At 54.9% G+C, this 14,141-nt stretch overlaps 1 protein-coding gene across 3 annotated transcripts in view; it reads right to left on the bottom strand.

The window, feature by feature from the left end:
- Nucleotides 1-14,141, bottom strand: part of TOM1 (target of myb1 membrane trafficking protein) — a 40,677-nt gene that overhangs the window by 4,095 nt on the left and 22,441 nt on the right. For all 3 annotated transcript variants that reach the window (XM_086401224.1, XM_086401225.1, XM_086401226.1), the window contains exons 6-12: nt 13,952-14,098; nt 10,630-10,746; nt 8,296-8,429; nt 6,258-6,291; nt 5,770-5,863; nt 4,990-5,110; nt 2,420-2,495 (exon numbers count right to left, since the gene is read on the bottom strand). In XM_086401224.1, the coding sequence (XP_086257350.1) occupies nt 2,420-2,495; nt 4,990-5,110; nt 5,770-5,863; nt 6,258-6,291; nt 8,296-8,429; nt 10,630-10,746; nt 13,952-14,098 (723 nt within the window). The remainder of the gene's footprint in view (nt 1-2,419; nt 2,496-4,989; nt 5,111-5,769; nt 5,864-6,257; nt 6,292-8,295; nt 8,430-10,629; nt 10,747-13,951; nt 14,099-14,141) is intronic.

Below are 14,141 nucleotides of genomic sequence, written 5' to 3'. Positions count from 1 at the left end.
GTGTAGTATGTGTGTGGTGTGTGTGTAGTATGTGTGTGTGGTATGTGTGCACGTGGTGTGTGTACATGTGGTGTGTGTGCGCGTGGTGTGTGTGTGTATGGTGTGTGTGTGTGTGGTGTGTATGGTGTTTATGTGGTGTGTGTGTGTGTGTGTGTGTGGTGTGTGTGTATGGGGTGTGTGTGTGTGTATGGGTGTGTGTGTGTGTGTGTGTGGTATGTGTGTGGTGTGTATGTGTCCATGTTTGTGTAGGTGTGGTGGCCGGGGAAAGGGAATAGGAAAGGTGTCTTCCTGTGGGGACACGCACACACATCCCTGGATGGGTGGGGCAAAGCCTCGCCACCTACTTTCACCCCACAGATCCCGGTGGGTGTGCTGAGTAATCCTAGGATGGAGTAGGCAGCTCTCCACTGGCTCTCAGGGGGGTCTGATGGGCACCCAGTGTCAGGAGCACTGCTGTACCTGTTTCCCGTCATGTTTGTTGATGGGCAAACAGGAGATGCCCAGGGCCCCAGAACAGACGGATGGTGGAGGAAGCCTAGGGTCCTGGCTCCTGGCCCATCAGCCCGTGATCGTCTTCCCCAGCCAGACAGACCCAGCCTGGGGCCTGGCACAGGCCGTCCAGCATCCTCACCTCCCAGGACTCATCAACCCCTGGGGGCAAACACCGGCCGGCCACCTACAGGGTCGACGCTTGATTCCTTCGGTACTTTGCTGCCTGGAACCTGCCTGGAATTCCTTCGGTACTCAGCTGCCTTTGACAGCTGAGAGGGAGAAAGCCTTGGCCCTCAGCCAGATCTGAGTATCTTGTGAGCAGATGTTTATGATCTGCTTTATTACTTCCTTTGGAGGAAGTCGTACCATGATTGGTAGAACTCACTTAAATCTCAAGTCACCAAAGATGACCGGGCAGAACTTGTCAGCATCTGCTTTTCTGCAGGCAGAGGTGTGTGTGTTTCTGCCCCAAGGCTGACGGCAGGTGGGGCAGCAGCCAGGAGCCCTCGTCCCAGTGCTCGTCAGGTCCCTGAGCTGCTCTGTGCCCCTAGCAGGTGACATCTGTCCCCCACCACCCCAATTCTGTAACAAGAAAGCACAGGGCTGAAAGGCCAGTCTTTGCCCACGAGGACCAGGTGGTGGCGGAGGGATGTGCTCCCTACTGTCCGCACTCATCTGAATTCTCGGGAGCCAGACTGATGGCCCATGGAAAAGGAAGATTGAGCATCGGAGCAACTCTGTTCCTTGGAGCTCTGCAGGTCATCTGGGGCTCTCGTTACCAGCACTGGTTTCCACGCTGGACAGACCAACGGCTGTGAGATCGTGGGCAAATGACCTTGATTCTAAGCCCTGGTGTCTCCTCTGTAAGTGAGGACGACCACACTGCAGTGCTCTGAAGGTAAAACGTTTCACTATATGCCAGGCACTGTGCGAAGGACGTGAGATCTCTGGTTTCACTCACCCCTCTCTGGGACCTGGCTTTCTCATCTGCAAAGGGGACCCCTTCAGGGTTTGGGTAATGACTTAGTAAGTGGGGGACACAGAATGCTCACTCAGCAGGGGACATAGGGTCCAAGTGGGAGGCTCTGAGACTCAGGGCATAAACGCACTCCGCGTGGTGGCAGATCTATAACACACCCAAGGAGGCATCTGAGCCCTTCGCTGGTCCTGCCCTGTTCTGACTTGGGAATGACTCCTGGGACACTGGGGATGCAGCTGGGAATCCCTCCCGCATCTCCTGTGCCCCCCTTCCCACTCCAGAGGACAGGGCAGCTTCCACAGCCTCCTGACTGCTCTCCCAGCTTCCAGGCTGGGTCCTTCTAAAATGAAGCCAGATAAACGTCCCCCTGCCAACCCCTGCTCCAGACTGCCCAGGGCTCCCACCTCAGGCAGAAGCCAGTCCTCCCAGTTGCCCCTCAGGCTTCACCTCCTAGCACCCAGTCCCACCTGCACCTCTGAAGCCCTGGGCTGTGACCAACCCCTTCCTTGGCCCTGATGTTCATTGCCCCTGCCTCTCCAGCACCCGGGTCCTGCACGTTCTAACCACCGCTCTCTGCCCAAAAGGCACCCAGAAACAAATTCAAAGGCAAGGGAACTGTCCTTGGAGCTCCTGCCGAGGGGGCAAGTGGCTGGCAGAGCATGCTCAGGGTGGGAGGTGGCTTTCATTCCACATATGCAAGCAGTTAAATGGATACAAGTGGCACCTTTGGGTGCCTCCCTATGGTTTTAGGGTCTGTCCTCCAGCCCCTCTCTGTCCACATTCCTACAGATAACAGGGCTCTGGAGGGGCAGTGAGGCTGAATACTAGCTCAGCTCCAAGTCAGTGCTGAGCTTCTCCCATCCACACTCTTACACCTCCTGTCATAAACCAAGGGCACCACCAGGCAAGCACTGCCTAGCCTTCCTCTGGACAGGCCCCTCTGCTTACCGCTCCAGTGCTCTGCTGCCGGGCATCCAGGGCTCCAGCCAGGCCATCTGTTGCTTGAGGGGCTTCATATTTTACCCTGAAATACAGAGGCCACTGTGGCCATTACCTGCCACCCTCACCGAACCAGACATGCCAGCCGATGTGAGGAGGGAAGGGGTTGGGTGGGCAAGGGCTGGACCCACATCCTGTGTGGACTCAGAATGTGCCTGGGCAGGGGCCCTAGGAGGGGCACCAATCTGTAGGCCTGCCTTGAGATGGAGGAAAAGGTCTCCTTTCCTGCCTTTGGGAACCTGGTCAGACATGTGACCTGCATGACAGGCAGAGCAAGGCTGGAGAAGCGAGGTGTTGGGGGCCAGAGACCAAGACCACCGACCTCCTATTTCCGGATTTGGCCACACTACAGGGATGAGCACAGCGTCCCAGACTCCGTGGTCATGGAGAGCTCGTATCTAGACCCTCTCCAGAGCAGCTCCCACAGCGTCATTTCAGAATCTGTGGTTCTGTGAAGGCTGTGTGTGAACGGGGGAACCCCATTCTGCAGCTGAAAACAAACCTGCAGACGGCGGGTGAGGATCTGCATGTGCTCGGGGTGCCAGCCCTGGCGACTGGGAGGAAACGCAGTGGACACTGTACCCTCAGGGCAGAGGAGGATGGGGAGGGAGGGATCCGCTGTGTCTCCAGTGAAGGCTCAGGGGGAGTGGGAGGAAAGCCCATGCTAACAAGCGGGCTGGTGTTTCTCTGGCTACTACAGAGGGGGATATCCAGGGAGGCTTGGGGACGTGGTCCAGCAGCTTGGGAAGAGCTGTCATTCTTGCCCTGAACTGCTGGCAGAGAGGAGGTGAGACTGGGTCAGTCTTTTTTTTTCTGGTGGTCATCCTGTGATATGTGGGATCTAGGTCCCTGACAAGGGATTGAACCTGTGTCCCCTGCATTGGAAGCATGGAGTCAATCACTGGACCATCAGGAAGTCCCTGGGTCAGTTGTTGAGGCGAAGATGAGAATCTTGGGATTCTTGCCTCAAAGGAAGGCCCTGCGCCATTGGGGAGGAAGGGTCTTTTTCCAGGTGGGGTGGGTGGGGAGCACCTCACACTCTGCTGGAGCTGGGCTGGACCAGCGCAAGCACAGCACATGTAGCTCTGATAGCGCCAACCTGCCTCCCTGGGGACTGGGTAGGCTGGCACTTAAAGGGGCCTCTAGAATAAACCCCGAAATTCTCAGGCAGCCTCTCTGAAGAACGGAGGTAGCCAGGAGGGCACGGGAATTGGCGGGTTAACCCTGTCACATGGCTCACCACGCAAGGGGGCTGCAGCCAACCGGAAAACTGGGTGTCTTGTGCTACCCCTGCCTCTGACCCTTTGCACGAGCTGATCCACAGCCCAGAGCTGCACAGCAGCAGTCCACAGGCAGGCTACCTCCCACCCCCAAGAGACTGCAGGCTCTGGAGGCAAGCTCGGGGTGTGCTTTTCTCTGGCCTTCAGGGCTCCCCAGAGTAGGGACAGCATGGCAGCAAACCTCAGCCGGGCCGGGGCTCTCAGGCGGCCACCTTCTGGCGGCAAGTCCCACCAGGCTCATTAGCCTCCAGTCCCCCAGCAGCCTCACCGCGCCCTACCTCCAAGGTGACCGTGAGCCGCTGGTCCCAGAGCGCCTGGGCTTGGGAGCACAGACTCCGCCCCAGACTCATGGTTCGGCTCACAGTGCAGGGCTGGTCGGCCAGTGGGTGGGGCTGTGAGCAGCCCTATGACCCAGGCTGGCTACCGCCTGTCAGGTTTCACTGGGACTGGCCAGTGTGGATGGCGGACCCCTGGGCCCTCTGGAGGCCCATCAACAGTTCCCAAGGAGACCAGAATGGAGTCTGCCGAGAAGTTCCCTTAGTCCAGTGCTTTCCTTGGTTGTACATCCTGGTTGCCCCGGGGTTACAAGCAAAAGGCTGACAACAACCCCAAGCAAACCCTGTCCCCTGACCAACTTGTATGGAGCCAGTCCTGGGAAGCCAGCCTGGTGGACACTTGGCCACATGGCCTCTGCTGCTGAAAGTATCTCCCTGAAAATGGACAGTCCCAGGAAGCATAGAGCCCCAGCTCGAGAGCAGGGCAGGCAGACTCGAGTGGGATAATGCGACTTCTGTGGAAATTAAGGCTGGTTGCAGAATAGCAGAAATCACTGGACCAGTCCCTGAGGGCTTGGTACATGGTGTACAGTGCAGTGGGGAGCTGGGCTGGGTTGGAGACACTGTGTTTTAGAACCAGACAGTCTGGGATTCCCAACTCTATCAGACATTAGCTGTCTGAGCTGGGGCAAATGATCAGCCTCTCAGAGTCTCTGTTTCCTCATCTGCTTGGCTTGTGTAAGATTCTGGAACAAAGCTGGTCATCACCCAAAGGGCGTCCCTCCCTCATCCATCCCAGGCCATGTAGGACTGACTCAGGGGGAAAAACTCTGCCATCCTGAGGGGGTGCAGGCAGGGGCTGGTGTGCCCACCCACACACCGAGCTCAGAGACCTGGAGAGAGGCCCTCCCCCGACAGCGGTTGACCCAAACTGCAGGAGCCCAGGGTGGGTTTCAGCACTCACTCTTTGCGTTGGTCAGCCAGTGAGCTGCCCCGCGTCAGCGCAAACATGTCAAACTCATCTTCCAGTCGGCCAGAGGCCTCCAGAGACTGCAGGCCAGCCCTCACGCTGCTGGAGCCCAGGTCTGTGGGGACAAAAAGACCACATGAAGGGTCTGCCTGGCTGTCCCTGGACACTGAGTTGCGGCTGGGCTGTTTCCTGGCAGGCCCAGGTTGGTTCTGGAGAAGCAGGGCAACTTGGAGTGGGGGCAGGGAAGGGCAAACGGATGGGACAGGCCACCTGCTGGCTGAGGGACACCGGGCACCTCACCTCCTCTCTCTCAATTACTTCTGAGCAGGCAGCCGATAACACTTAACAGATCAAGTGACGATGGTGCTGATGGCTGACGTGTACCAGAAGCCCATTCTGGGCCTGGCCTGGTCTAAGCCCACTCTGTGTGTAAGCTTATTCAGGAGAAAAGGGGCCCAGGGTGTCCACGTGATGTGTCCAAGTTCACCAGATGATCCAGGGGCAATCACACAACAGCAGGGTTTCTGAGATCTAAGAGGGCTCAGGAGCTATGGGGCTGGGAGGGAGAGTCTCCCGTGTTTTATCCCAGCTGTGCAGCAAGATTTGAGACCCACACCAAGATTCAGCAGGGGACCCTGGGGAGGTAGGGGCTGGGCCAACATTCTGCTGTGGGCACTCCAGCCCCAACTGTGGAATGAGAGGGCACCCCAAGAGCTGCAGGGGTACCCATGGTAGGTAGCATACCCTGGCCAGAGCCCCCAGTGCTGCACTTACTCATTTCTGCCAGCTGGGATGAGAGATTGCCGGTGGCTACAGGGTCAGGGCCCATGTCGATCAGGTCAGGGGCCGCCTCGGCCTCACTTGGGGCCTGTGGGGAGGGGAGAGGCCACCATCACCCTCTGACCGGAGGTGCAGCCTCATTCCCTTCTGCCCTGAAGCACTGGTGCCTGCATTCTTTGCCTGAGGGTGTGTCATTAGACTCCCTCCTCCCCTCCTCACCCCCAGCAGCTATGACCGGGAGTCAGGGAGTCTTTCTTCCTCCCCTTGGCCTCTAGTTCAGCTGGACCTGCTGGGAGGTTCATAAGACCCTGGGGCATCAGCTGGTGGCAGAACCTTGTTTACCCTAAAGGGACAATGACAAAAAAACTTAGAAGAAGCCTTTTCTAAGAGCCTGGCTAAGAAGACACATTCTGGCCAGGATACCTGGGGAGGGAGGTGGGCACAGCCCTTCCTGTCATTAATATGGAGAAGCTGCCTCTTACCTTGGTGGTCTGGCCTGTTCGGAGGCGTTCAAACCTACAGGACAGAAAAGACCTGGGTCAAGGAGACAGACCAGGCCAGAGCTTTGCCCACTGCAGGTCTCGAAACCCACGGAATGGGTCACAAGCAGGATGGTGACTGGTCAGGTTTGCCCCGGACAATCCAGTGTATGCCCTAGAGGAGTATTAGCAGGGTGCCTCTTACACTAGCAACTGTCCCAATTAGATGACCAATTATTTAGTTACAACTAGCATTAAACAAACAACAGGCATAGACTACAGAGGAAAATGGAGAAGGCAATGGCACCCCACTCCAGTACTCTTGCCTGGAAAATCCCATGGATGGCGGAGCCTGGTAAGCTGCAGTCCATGGGGTCGCTAAGAGTTGGACACGACTGAGTGACTTCACTTTCACTTCTCCCTTTCACGCATTGGAGAAGGAAATGGCGGCCCACTCCAGTGTTCTTGCCTGGAGAATCCCAGGGACGGGGAAGCCTGGTGGGCTTCCGTCTATGGGGTCGCACAGAGTCGGACACGACTGAAGCGACAGCAGCAGCAGAGAGGAAAAGGAAAAGGGGGTGCATGCACATAGTAAAGGTATGGATTTTTTGGGGGACTTTGTTTGATAACATACATTTGTGCATGTGGTGAGTGTCTAAAGTGGTGTAAGGAGGACACATATCTCTTACACTATTTCATGGAGACACTTAAACCACCCTAGACAGGCCAAGTTGCTGCTGGGTGGGCTGAAGACCTCGGTCTGGGATCTGCTCTTGTCCTGGTTCTGTCCCTCCCTGTGTGACCCCAGGTGAATTACATCACCTCTGAACAATTAACAAGGGGGTGACAGTGCAACCTGCCTCCCAGGTGTGAGGATCAAGCAAAGACACTGAGGAGTGATTATAAACCGGAAACAACCAGACACGAGGTCCGATGAGTGAGTGTCAGAGGGGTCCTGGTCACCTCAAGATTGGGCCCGTGGGCCACCCCCCAGCCCACACCCTAGTAGCAGGGGCTCTTAGCGCCACTGGTCCAGTGAGCAGGAAAGGCTGGGCAGATGTTATCTGCTGCAGCCCCATCCCCATCACTTGATTCAGAATCACTGAGCAAGTGTCTGATGATGGATAAACATATGAAATGAACCGGGAGCTGGAGGCAGCAGGCTAATTAGCACCCTGTGCAGACAGCCTGACTGACAAGGCCCTTACAGGAATAACTGCATGGGCTGTCGGTTATCTACAAGGGATCACAGCTTCGTTGTACAGACAGAGAAAAGAGTGGGGGTGTGCTGTCTCTGCAGGCCCAGCACCTACATGCTCCTCTGGGGAACTGCTTCCCATTTCCTGTGCCCCTGGTGGGCCTGCCAGGATCAAGGGGGCCTCTCCCTCCTACTGTGGGCACAAGGAGGCTGAGCCAATCGGAGTGTCTCCCGGGGTTCTGACTCTTGCACAGAATGATACCTCCCAAGGCGGCAAGTGTTTGGAGCCCACGTATTCAGGGTGACACCCTGGGATCATGGTCCAGGCATTATTGTCCCGAGACCCCTGAGCCATCCTGGCATCTGCCCTTCTCTCCCCTTAGGAAGGCTCACTGTTTTATTCTTCTCTGGGCTCTGAAAGCTGCCCATTCAATAAAAGCTGTTCTCCTAATGACTTCTTTTTCTGCTTAAGTTAGCCAGAAGCGCTTACCGAGTTTGCAATCAAGGAGCCCCAGAGCCAGGCAGTTGGGCGCGGGGTAGGGGTGGGGGAGCAGGGACAGAATGGGCCTGTTTGCCTGTGGGCCAGCCGCTCAGCCACCACCGGTGCTAGCCTGGAGGCGGAGGCGGGATGCAGACACAACACACCGGTGGCAGGAGAGGAGGGGTGGAGGGAGGGCGGGCACTGTGGCCTGCGCTGGATGAAGGCAGTTGAGAGTGCGCACTGGGCAGCTGGCCTGGTGTTTGGGAGGGAGATGAAAGGTCAGCGGGTGTGAACAGAGGAGATGGCAGGGGCCGCAGGCTGGAGCGGGGCAGGCGGTGGGGCGGGGCCGGAGGCAGGGCTACCGTTCGTGGCGCAGGAAGACGTTGTTGAGATTGTCATTGACGATGAGCAGCTCCTCGGTAAGCTGCTCATTGGCGATGCGGGGGATGAGCTCCAAGACCCGCTGCTGCATGGAGCGGCACGTGCGGTTGAGCTCCTGCCGGGGAAGGAAGGGAGACAACTATGGCCACTGGACTGGGAGCGAGGCCGTCCCTTCCAGATGCCCGGTCCTTGGCGCGCCATGGAGAAGCAGCGGTCTCCACACTGGACTTGAGGTTGCAGGGAACAGCTTTTGGGGTTCTACGGACGAGCACCGGCGTCTCATTTCTAAGTGTGGAGCACACTGGACACAACCAAATGGGAACTGCGCTGTGCGTTTACCTGGCTCTGTGCGGACCTCTGGATGGAGCTCCTGCCACCATCTCCGATTTGGGGAAAGGTTGAGCTGGCAAGGTGGCTGGTGAAACACCTGCCACATGTCATGGGGCAGTTAGGTTTTTTGTGACCAAAGCATAAAAAATGTACTGGATGATCCAACTATTATCCACAAACCCCGACTCCAAATTTCTGCCTCTCTAGTCTAATTTCTTTTTTTAATGCCTTTTATTTTGGAAGAATTTTAAATATGCAGAAAAGTTCCCAAGGTAAGAGAGCACAGGGGTCGCTGTAAACCCCTCACCCAGCCTCTCACCTTAGTTTGGCACTGTCACAAGACCTTAGCACGGGTACACTGCTATTGACTGACCTACGAGCTTCACTCAGGTTTCACTAGCTTTTCCACTCATGTCCTTTTCCACTCTGTTCCAGAGTCCCACACTGCATTTAGTCACCAGGTCACTGACTGATTTTTAATCAGTTAATGTTATGTATTTAAGCTTGTTTGGGAAAAAGAAAAAAAAATGAAGCTGCAGCATCACAGGCTTTTCATTTGTAGGACTGAGCACTTCCTTCCTCAGGGGCCTGCCACCAGGTGGACAGGGGTCCAGGTTAGAGTCTTGAGGTCCCAACAGACAGCTGTTGGGCACTATGGACTCAGCCACAAGCCAGACTTTTCTCCAGGCATCATGAAGACCACTGACTTTGGTTCTTTGCAGACCCTGTTGCCCCTCCCCGAGTTAGACCCTCTCCTGGGATTTCTTCTGCCCACTGAGCATGGGGCAGGGCAGCCCAGACTCCAGCATCCCATGGGCCTCCCCTCTCCTCCCCCCATGACTAAGCTCACTGTGGCTTTGTTCCCACTCCCTCTCAAGAGAGGAAAAGCAGCAACTGGAGCCAGGGCCCTGGGTTCATAACCCAGCTCTGCTGATGACCAGCTCTGTGACCTGGGCATGTCCCATGACATCTCTCTGCCTCAGCAGTTTGCTGACCTGGGACATGGAGACAGTAAGGGTGCCTACCTTAATGGGGGGGAAGGGGAGGATTGAGTGAGTGACCCTGTACCACGTGTCCACATCAGAACCTGGCACATGGGACATGCTCAGCATCTGTCAGTTGTCCCAGGGTCACCCCTGCCTGCCAGCCAGCCTCCTGAGGCCACAGAATCACTCACCCCCACATGGCCCTGGCATGAGACACCTGAAATTAACTGCACTACAGTAATCCTGTCGCTTCCCAACTCACTCAGGCTTCTGTCATTTACTCTTCACGTTTGTGGGTTCACTCAACTCTGAGACTCCGACTTCACCCCTCCCCCTGGCTCCTGTAGTAAGGTAAGGACCACATAGCTCAGGTGGGCCCGGGGACAGAGAGATGAGAACGACCCTGCTCCGCCCACCAGAAATGCGAGGGTCCAGCAGGAAAGTCACCAAATGAGTTGATCACATCAAGCCCTCTGTCCCCTCACAGGTTCAGGTGGCTCCTGGGCCTCGGGGGTCCCCAGGGATGACCTCCATGGGGAGGGTGCCTTTCCCCACATACAGCCCCTTCATGCCCAGCTGGGGGTGGAACCCTGGGGATATCACCTGACATACGGGAGCCCTGGCCCGTAGATCCCAGCTCACGCCTACCTGCTAGGCTTCCTCTTCTGATGGCTGGAAACCTCACCTTCCAGCCTTCATCAAGACACTGATTGGGAGCTATTTGGAACCAGGCACAGGAAGGAGTGTTTACATGCAAAGCCTTATTTAATTCTCATGTCAAATGTATACCATAAAAGGAATCTTACATATGAGGAAACTGAGACAAGAGGGGCTTTACTGTTTATACCATCAAGTGGTAGAAGCTGAGTTCCAATCTGATGGAGCCCAAAGTCCCTGGTTTTAACCTCTCCCACTGTGACCAAGGAGCTCAGAGTCGCCATGGAAACTGCCCTGGTGGTGGGAAGCGGGGAGGCTGAGCCAGGGGCAGTGGCCACTCACCTGTAGCAGCTCCAGGTCTGCTGGCTCCGTCTGGGTGGGCACCAGCTCTGTCAGCATCTCTGACATCACCCTCACGTTCCCGCTCACCATCTCCAGCTCACTGCGCAGCTTCCCGATCTGGAATACATGGTCGGTCTTGCTGAGTGAGGCCAGGGTCCAGAGCCGCTGCTCCTCCCACAGCCTGGCACCACTAGCCCAACCTGCTGGCACCCTCTCCAGGCTCCTGGACCATAGTCTTGTGCCAGGAGGCCTGTGGGGGGCTAATTCCCATCCTCACAGACCAGCTTACAGAGGTGCCACCAACCGTTACCATCTCCAAGCTGGGGTGCCTGGAGCAGGGAGAGGCCAGGAGGAAAGAAGCTGAGCACTCCAGCATCTCATGGATGCTGGCGCCTAACGAGGCCCTGAAGGGCAGTTCCCCTGAGGGGAGAGGAGGGAGGCCGTCCTCCTAGGAAGATGGGGTTCTGTCTTGCTCCGGCCTGCTCTGGCGTCCCAGATTCTACCAAGGGTAAGTCCCAGTGCCACCCCCCACCTGAGTATGCATGTGAGCAGATTCTCAACGACCACGGTCCCAGTCCTGGCTTGGGAAACAGCTGCACATCAAGTCGCAGAGTCTTAGCACCCAGGTGAGGTGATGGAAGTGCCCTGGTGTAGCATCTCACACTGTGGGCTCTGCGGGGTGTCTTGTGTCCTCATGGACAACGTGGACACCGTGAACGCCCAGAAAGGGACCCTTGTGGACGTTGCCAAACATGACCTGGCTGATGAACCCTTTGATCACGGGCTATCTCATGAGACTAAGATTTAGTGGCCTACATTTTGGGAAATGCTGGATGTATTCTAAATTGGGTGACCCAGTTGATTTCAAAATACAAGTGTTATCATATAAATTCACGGTGCCTGTGAAGGCAGTTGCCATTCTGATCACCTCTTAAGTGACAAGCACTTACCGTATGTTGCTAGTTAACCCTGACCACAGTCTCATGAGACAAGTATCACTACCCCCCACCCCTTACAGATGAAGAAGTGGGCCTGCAGACACAGTCTACTGCAGTCTGCCAGCACCTTCCAGACCTGTGAAATGTCTGGTACATTTGTCCTGTTTAATGAAGGCTCTTGGTAGAAGCGAGTGGAAAAACGACTGATCACAAACCCCGCGTGTCTGGGTCAGATGGGACCTAATTACAAGGAGTATGGGAGTTACATCAACGTGTCTCAAAGACAGAAGGGCCCTCTGAAATTAAACTACTCAGACTACTCAGTCTTGTTTAGCAAGAACCTCTTTCACTGGACATAATCAGTCTTAATCTACACAGAGGCCAGACTTCAGGCAAACTGGTTAAAATTATAACCAGGTTAGATCAGTTTTGTCACCCTGCTTATTTAACTTATATGCAGAGTACATCATGAGAAACGCTGGGCTGGATGAAGCACAAGCTGGAATCAAGATTGCCAGGAGAAATACCAATAACCTCTGATATGCAGATGACACCACCCTTGTGGCAGAAAGCAAAGAAGAACTAAACAGCCTCTTGATGAAAGTGAAAGAGGAGAGTGAAAAAGTTGGCTTAAAGCTCAACATTCAGAAAACTAAGATCATGGCATCTGGTCCCCATCACTTCATGGCAAATAGATGGGGAAATAGTGCAAACAGTGGCTGACTTTATTTTGGGCTCCAAAATCACTGCAGATGGTGACTGCAGCCATGAAATTAAAAGACGCTTATTCTTGGAAGGAAAGTTATGACCAACCTAGACTTGCCAACAAAAGTCCATCTAGTCAAGGCTATGGTGTTTCCAGAAGTCATATGTGGATGTGAGAGTTGGACTATAAAGAAAGCTGAGCACTGAAGAATTGATGTTTTTAAACTGTGGTGTTGGAGAAGACTCTTGAGAGTCCCTTGGACAGCAAGGAGATCCAATTAGTCCATCCTAAAGGAAATCAGTCCTGAATATTCACTGGAAGGACTGATGCTGAAGCTGAAACTCCAATACTTTGGCAACCTGATGCAAGAGCTGACTCATTTGAAAAAAGACCCTGATGCTGGGAAAGATTGAAAGCAGGAGGAGAAGGGGATGACAGAGGATGAGATGGTTGGATGGCATCACTGACTCAATGGACATGAGTTTAAGTAAGCTCCAGGAGTTGGTGATGGATAGGGAGGCCTGGTATGCTGCAGTCCATGGGGTTGCAAAGAGTTGGACACGACTGAGCGACTGAACTGAACTGAGATCAGTTTTGGATCACAGGGTGATTTTACAACATTTATGCACCTTTTATTATTGGGCCTATTATTTATTAGGAAAACTTTTCTAGTAATATTTGTAACTCTGGGGATTGACTTCATAACTTGCTGCTGCTGCTGTTGCTAACTCGCTTCAGTCATGTCTGACTCTGTGCGACTCCATGGACTGCAGCCTACCAGGCTTCTCCGTCCATGGGATTCTCCAGGCAAGAACACTGGAGTGGGTTGCCATTTCCTTCTCCATCATAACTTGCTAGAAGTACGGAATTAAATAGGTTTGAATGTGAAGCTGTTGGTAAGCTTATTTGTTTCTGAGGCTAAATAATACGCAGACATTTATAAACACCTCAGAAGTGATACCCGTGGTGCACAGGCCACGAACGACTCCCAGCCACAAGTAAACTGACCGAACACCCAGAGATGCTGGGCATGGCCGTGGATGTCCCTCGTTGGGCAGAAGCAATGGCGCTGGGCTCAGGGGCAGGAGGGACAAGTGGCATGGTCTGAAGAAGGAAGCCCTGCAAAGCTACTCGTGGGGCGCCAGAAAAGCCTGCCCAGGACTGGCCTCCAGGGTCTTACACTACATACAATCCCAATCCTCTTCTTAGGGCTTGATGGCAAGTATCATGGTGTGAGACAAAGCTTTAACATTTTTTCGGTGCAGATGTTTGAGAATCATTATTTTAGCGAGAACCTCTATTCAAATGAAATCTTGTGTGAGCACCTGAGCAAACCCTAGCAGGGAGTGGAGCTGCTGTGGATGAGGGGCCGTCTGCTGAGTTGTTCCTCTTCCTGGTGTTGCCCAGAAGGCTCCACAGAGGAGACAGTGTGGAGAAGGGCCCGGGTGCAGGACAGAGCCTGCCTGGAGTCACAGACTTGAGCTTGAATCCTGGCCCTGTCTTCATTGGGCTGTGTGGCTCTGGGCAAGTTAACTGACCTCTCTGAGCCTCATCTCCCAAATAATGAGCCCCTATGGGGCTGCCTGAGGACTGGCTGGAGTACCTCCACACTGCCAGGGCCCCCTCCGTAACGTGCGGGGAGGTGCTGAGCCTACGGCTGTGACCCAGGTTTGATTACCTGCTCAGGGGTCGGCGTAATGGGTGTGTCGCTGGGGAGTAGGGCCGAGGTGTGCAGGGGTGTGGTCTGTTGGTTGGAGTCCCCTCGGTGGCTGGTGTCAGTGCCCACGGAATTCTGTCCTGACTGTGTCTCTGAGTTGAACACAGTCTAGAAGGCAACAGGCTGAATCAGCAAGGCTGGAAGGTCAGGG

The sequence above is a fragment of the Bos grunniens genome, chromosome 5 (genome assembly GCF_055505025.1).
Source record: "Bos grunniens cultivar Pamir isolate PY7600 chromosome 5, Bosgru_T2T1.0, whole genome shotgun sequence".
Lineage (NCBI taxonomy): Eukaryota > Metazoa > Chordata > Mammalia > Artiodactyla > Bovidae > Bos > Bos grunniens.
The sequence above is the reverse complement of the archived record's forward strand: the minus strand, read 5'-3'. Positions and strand labels throughout refer to the sequence as shown.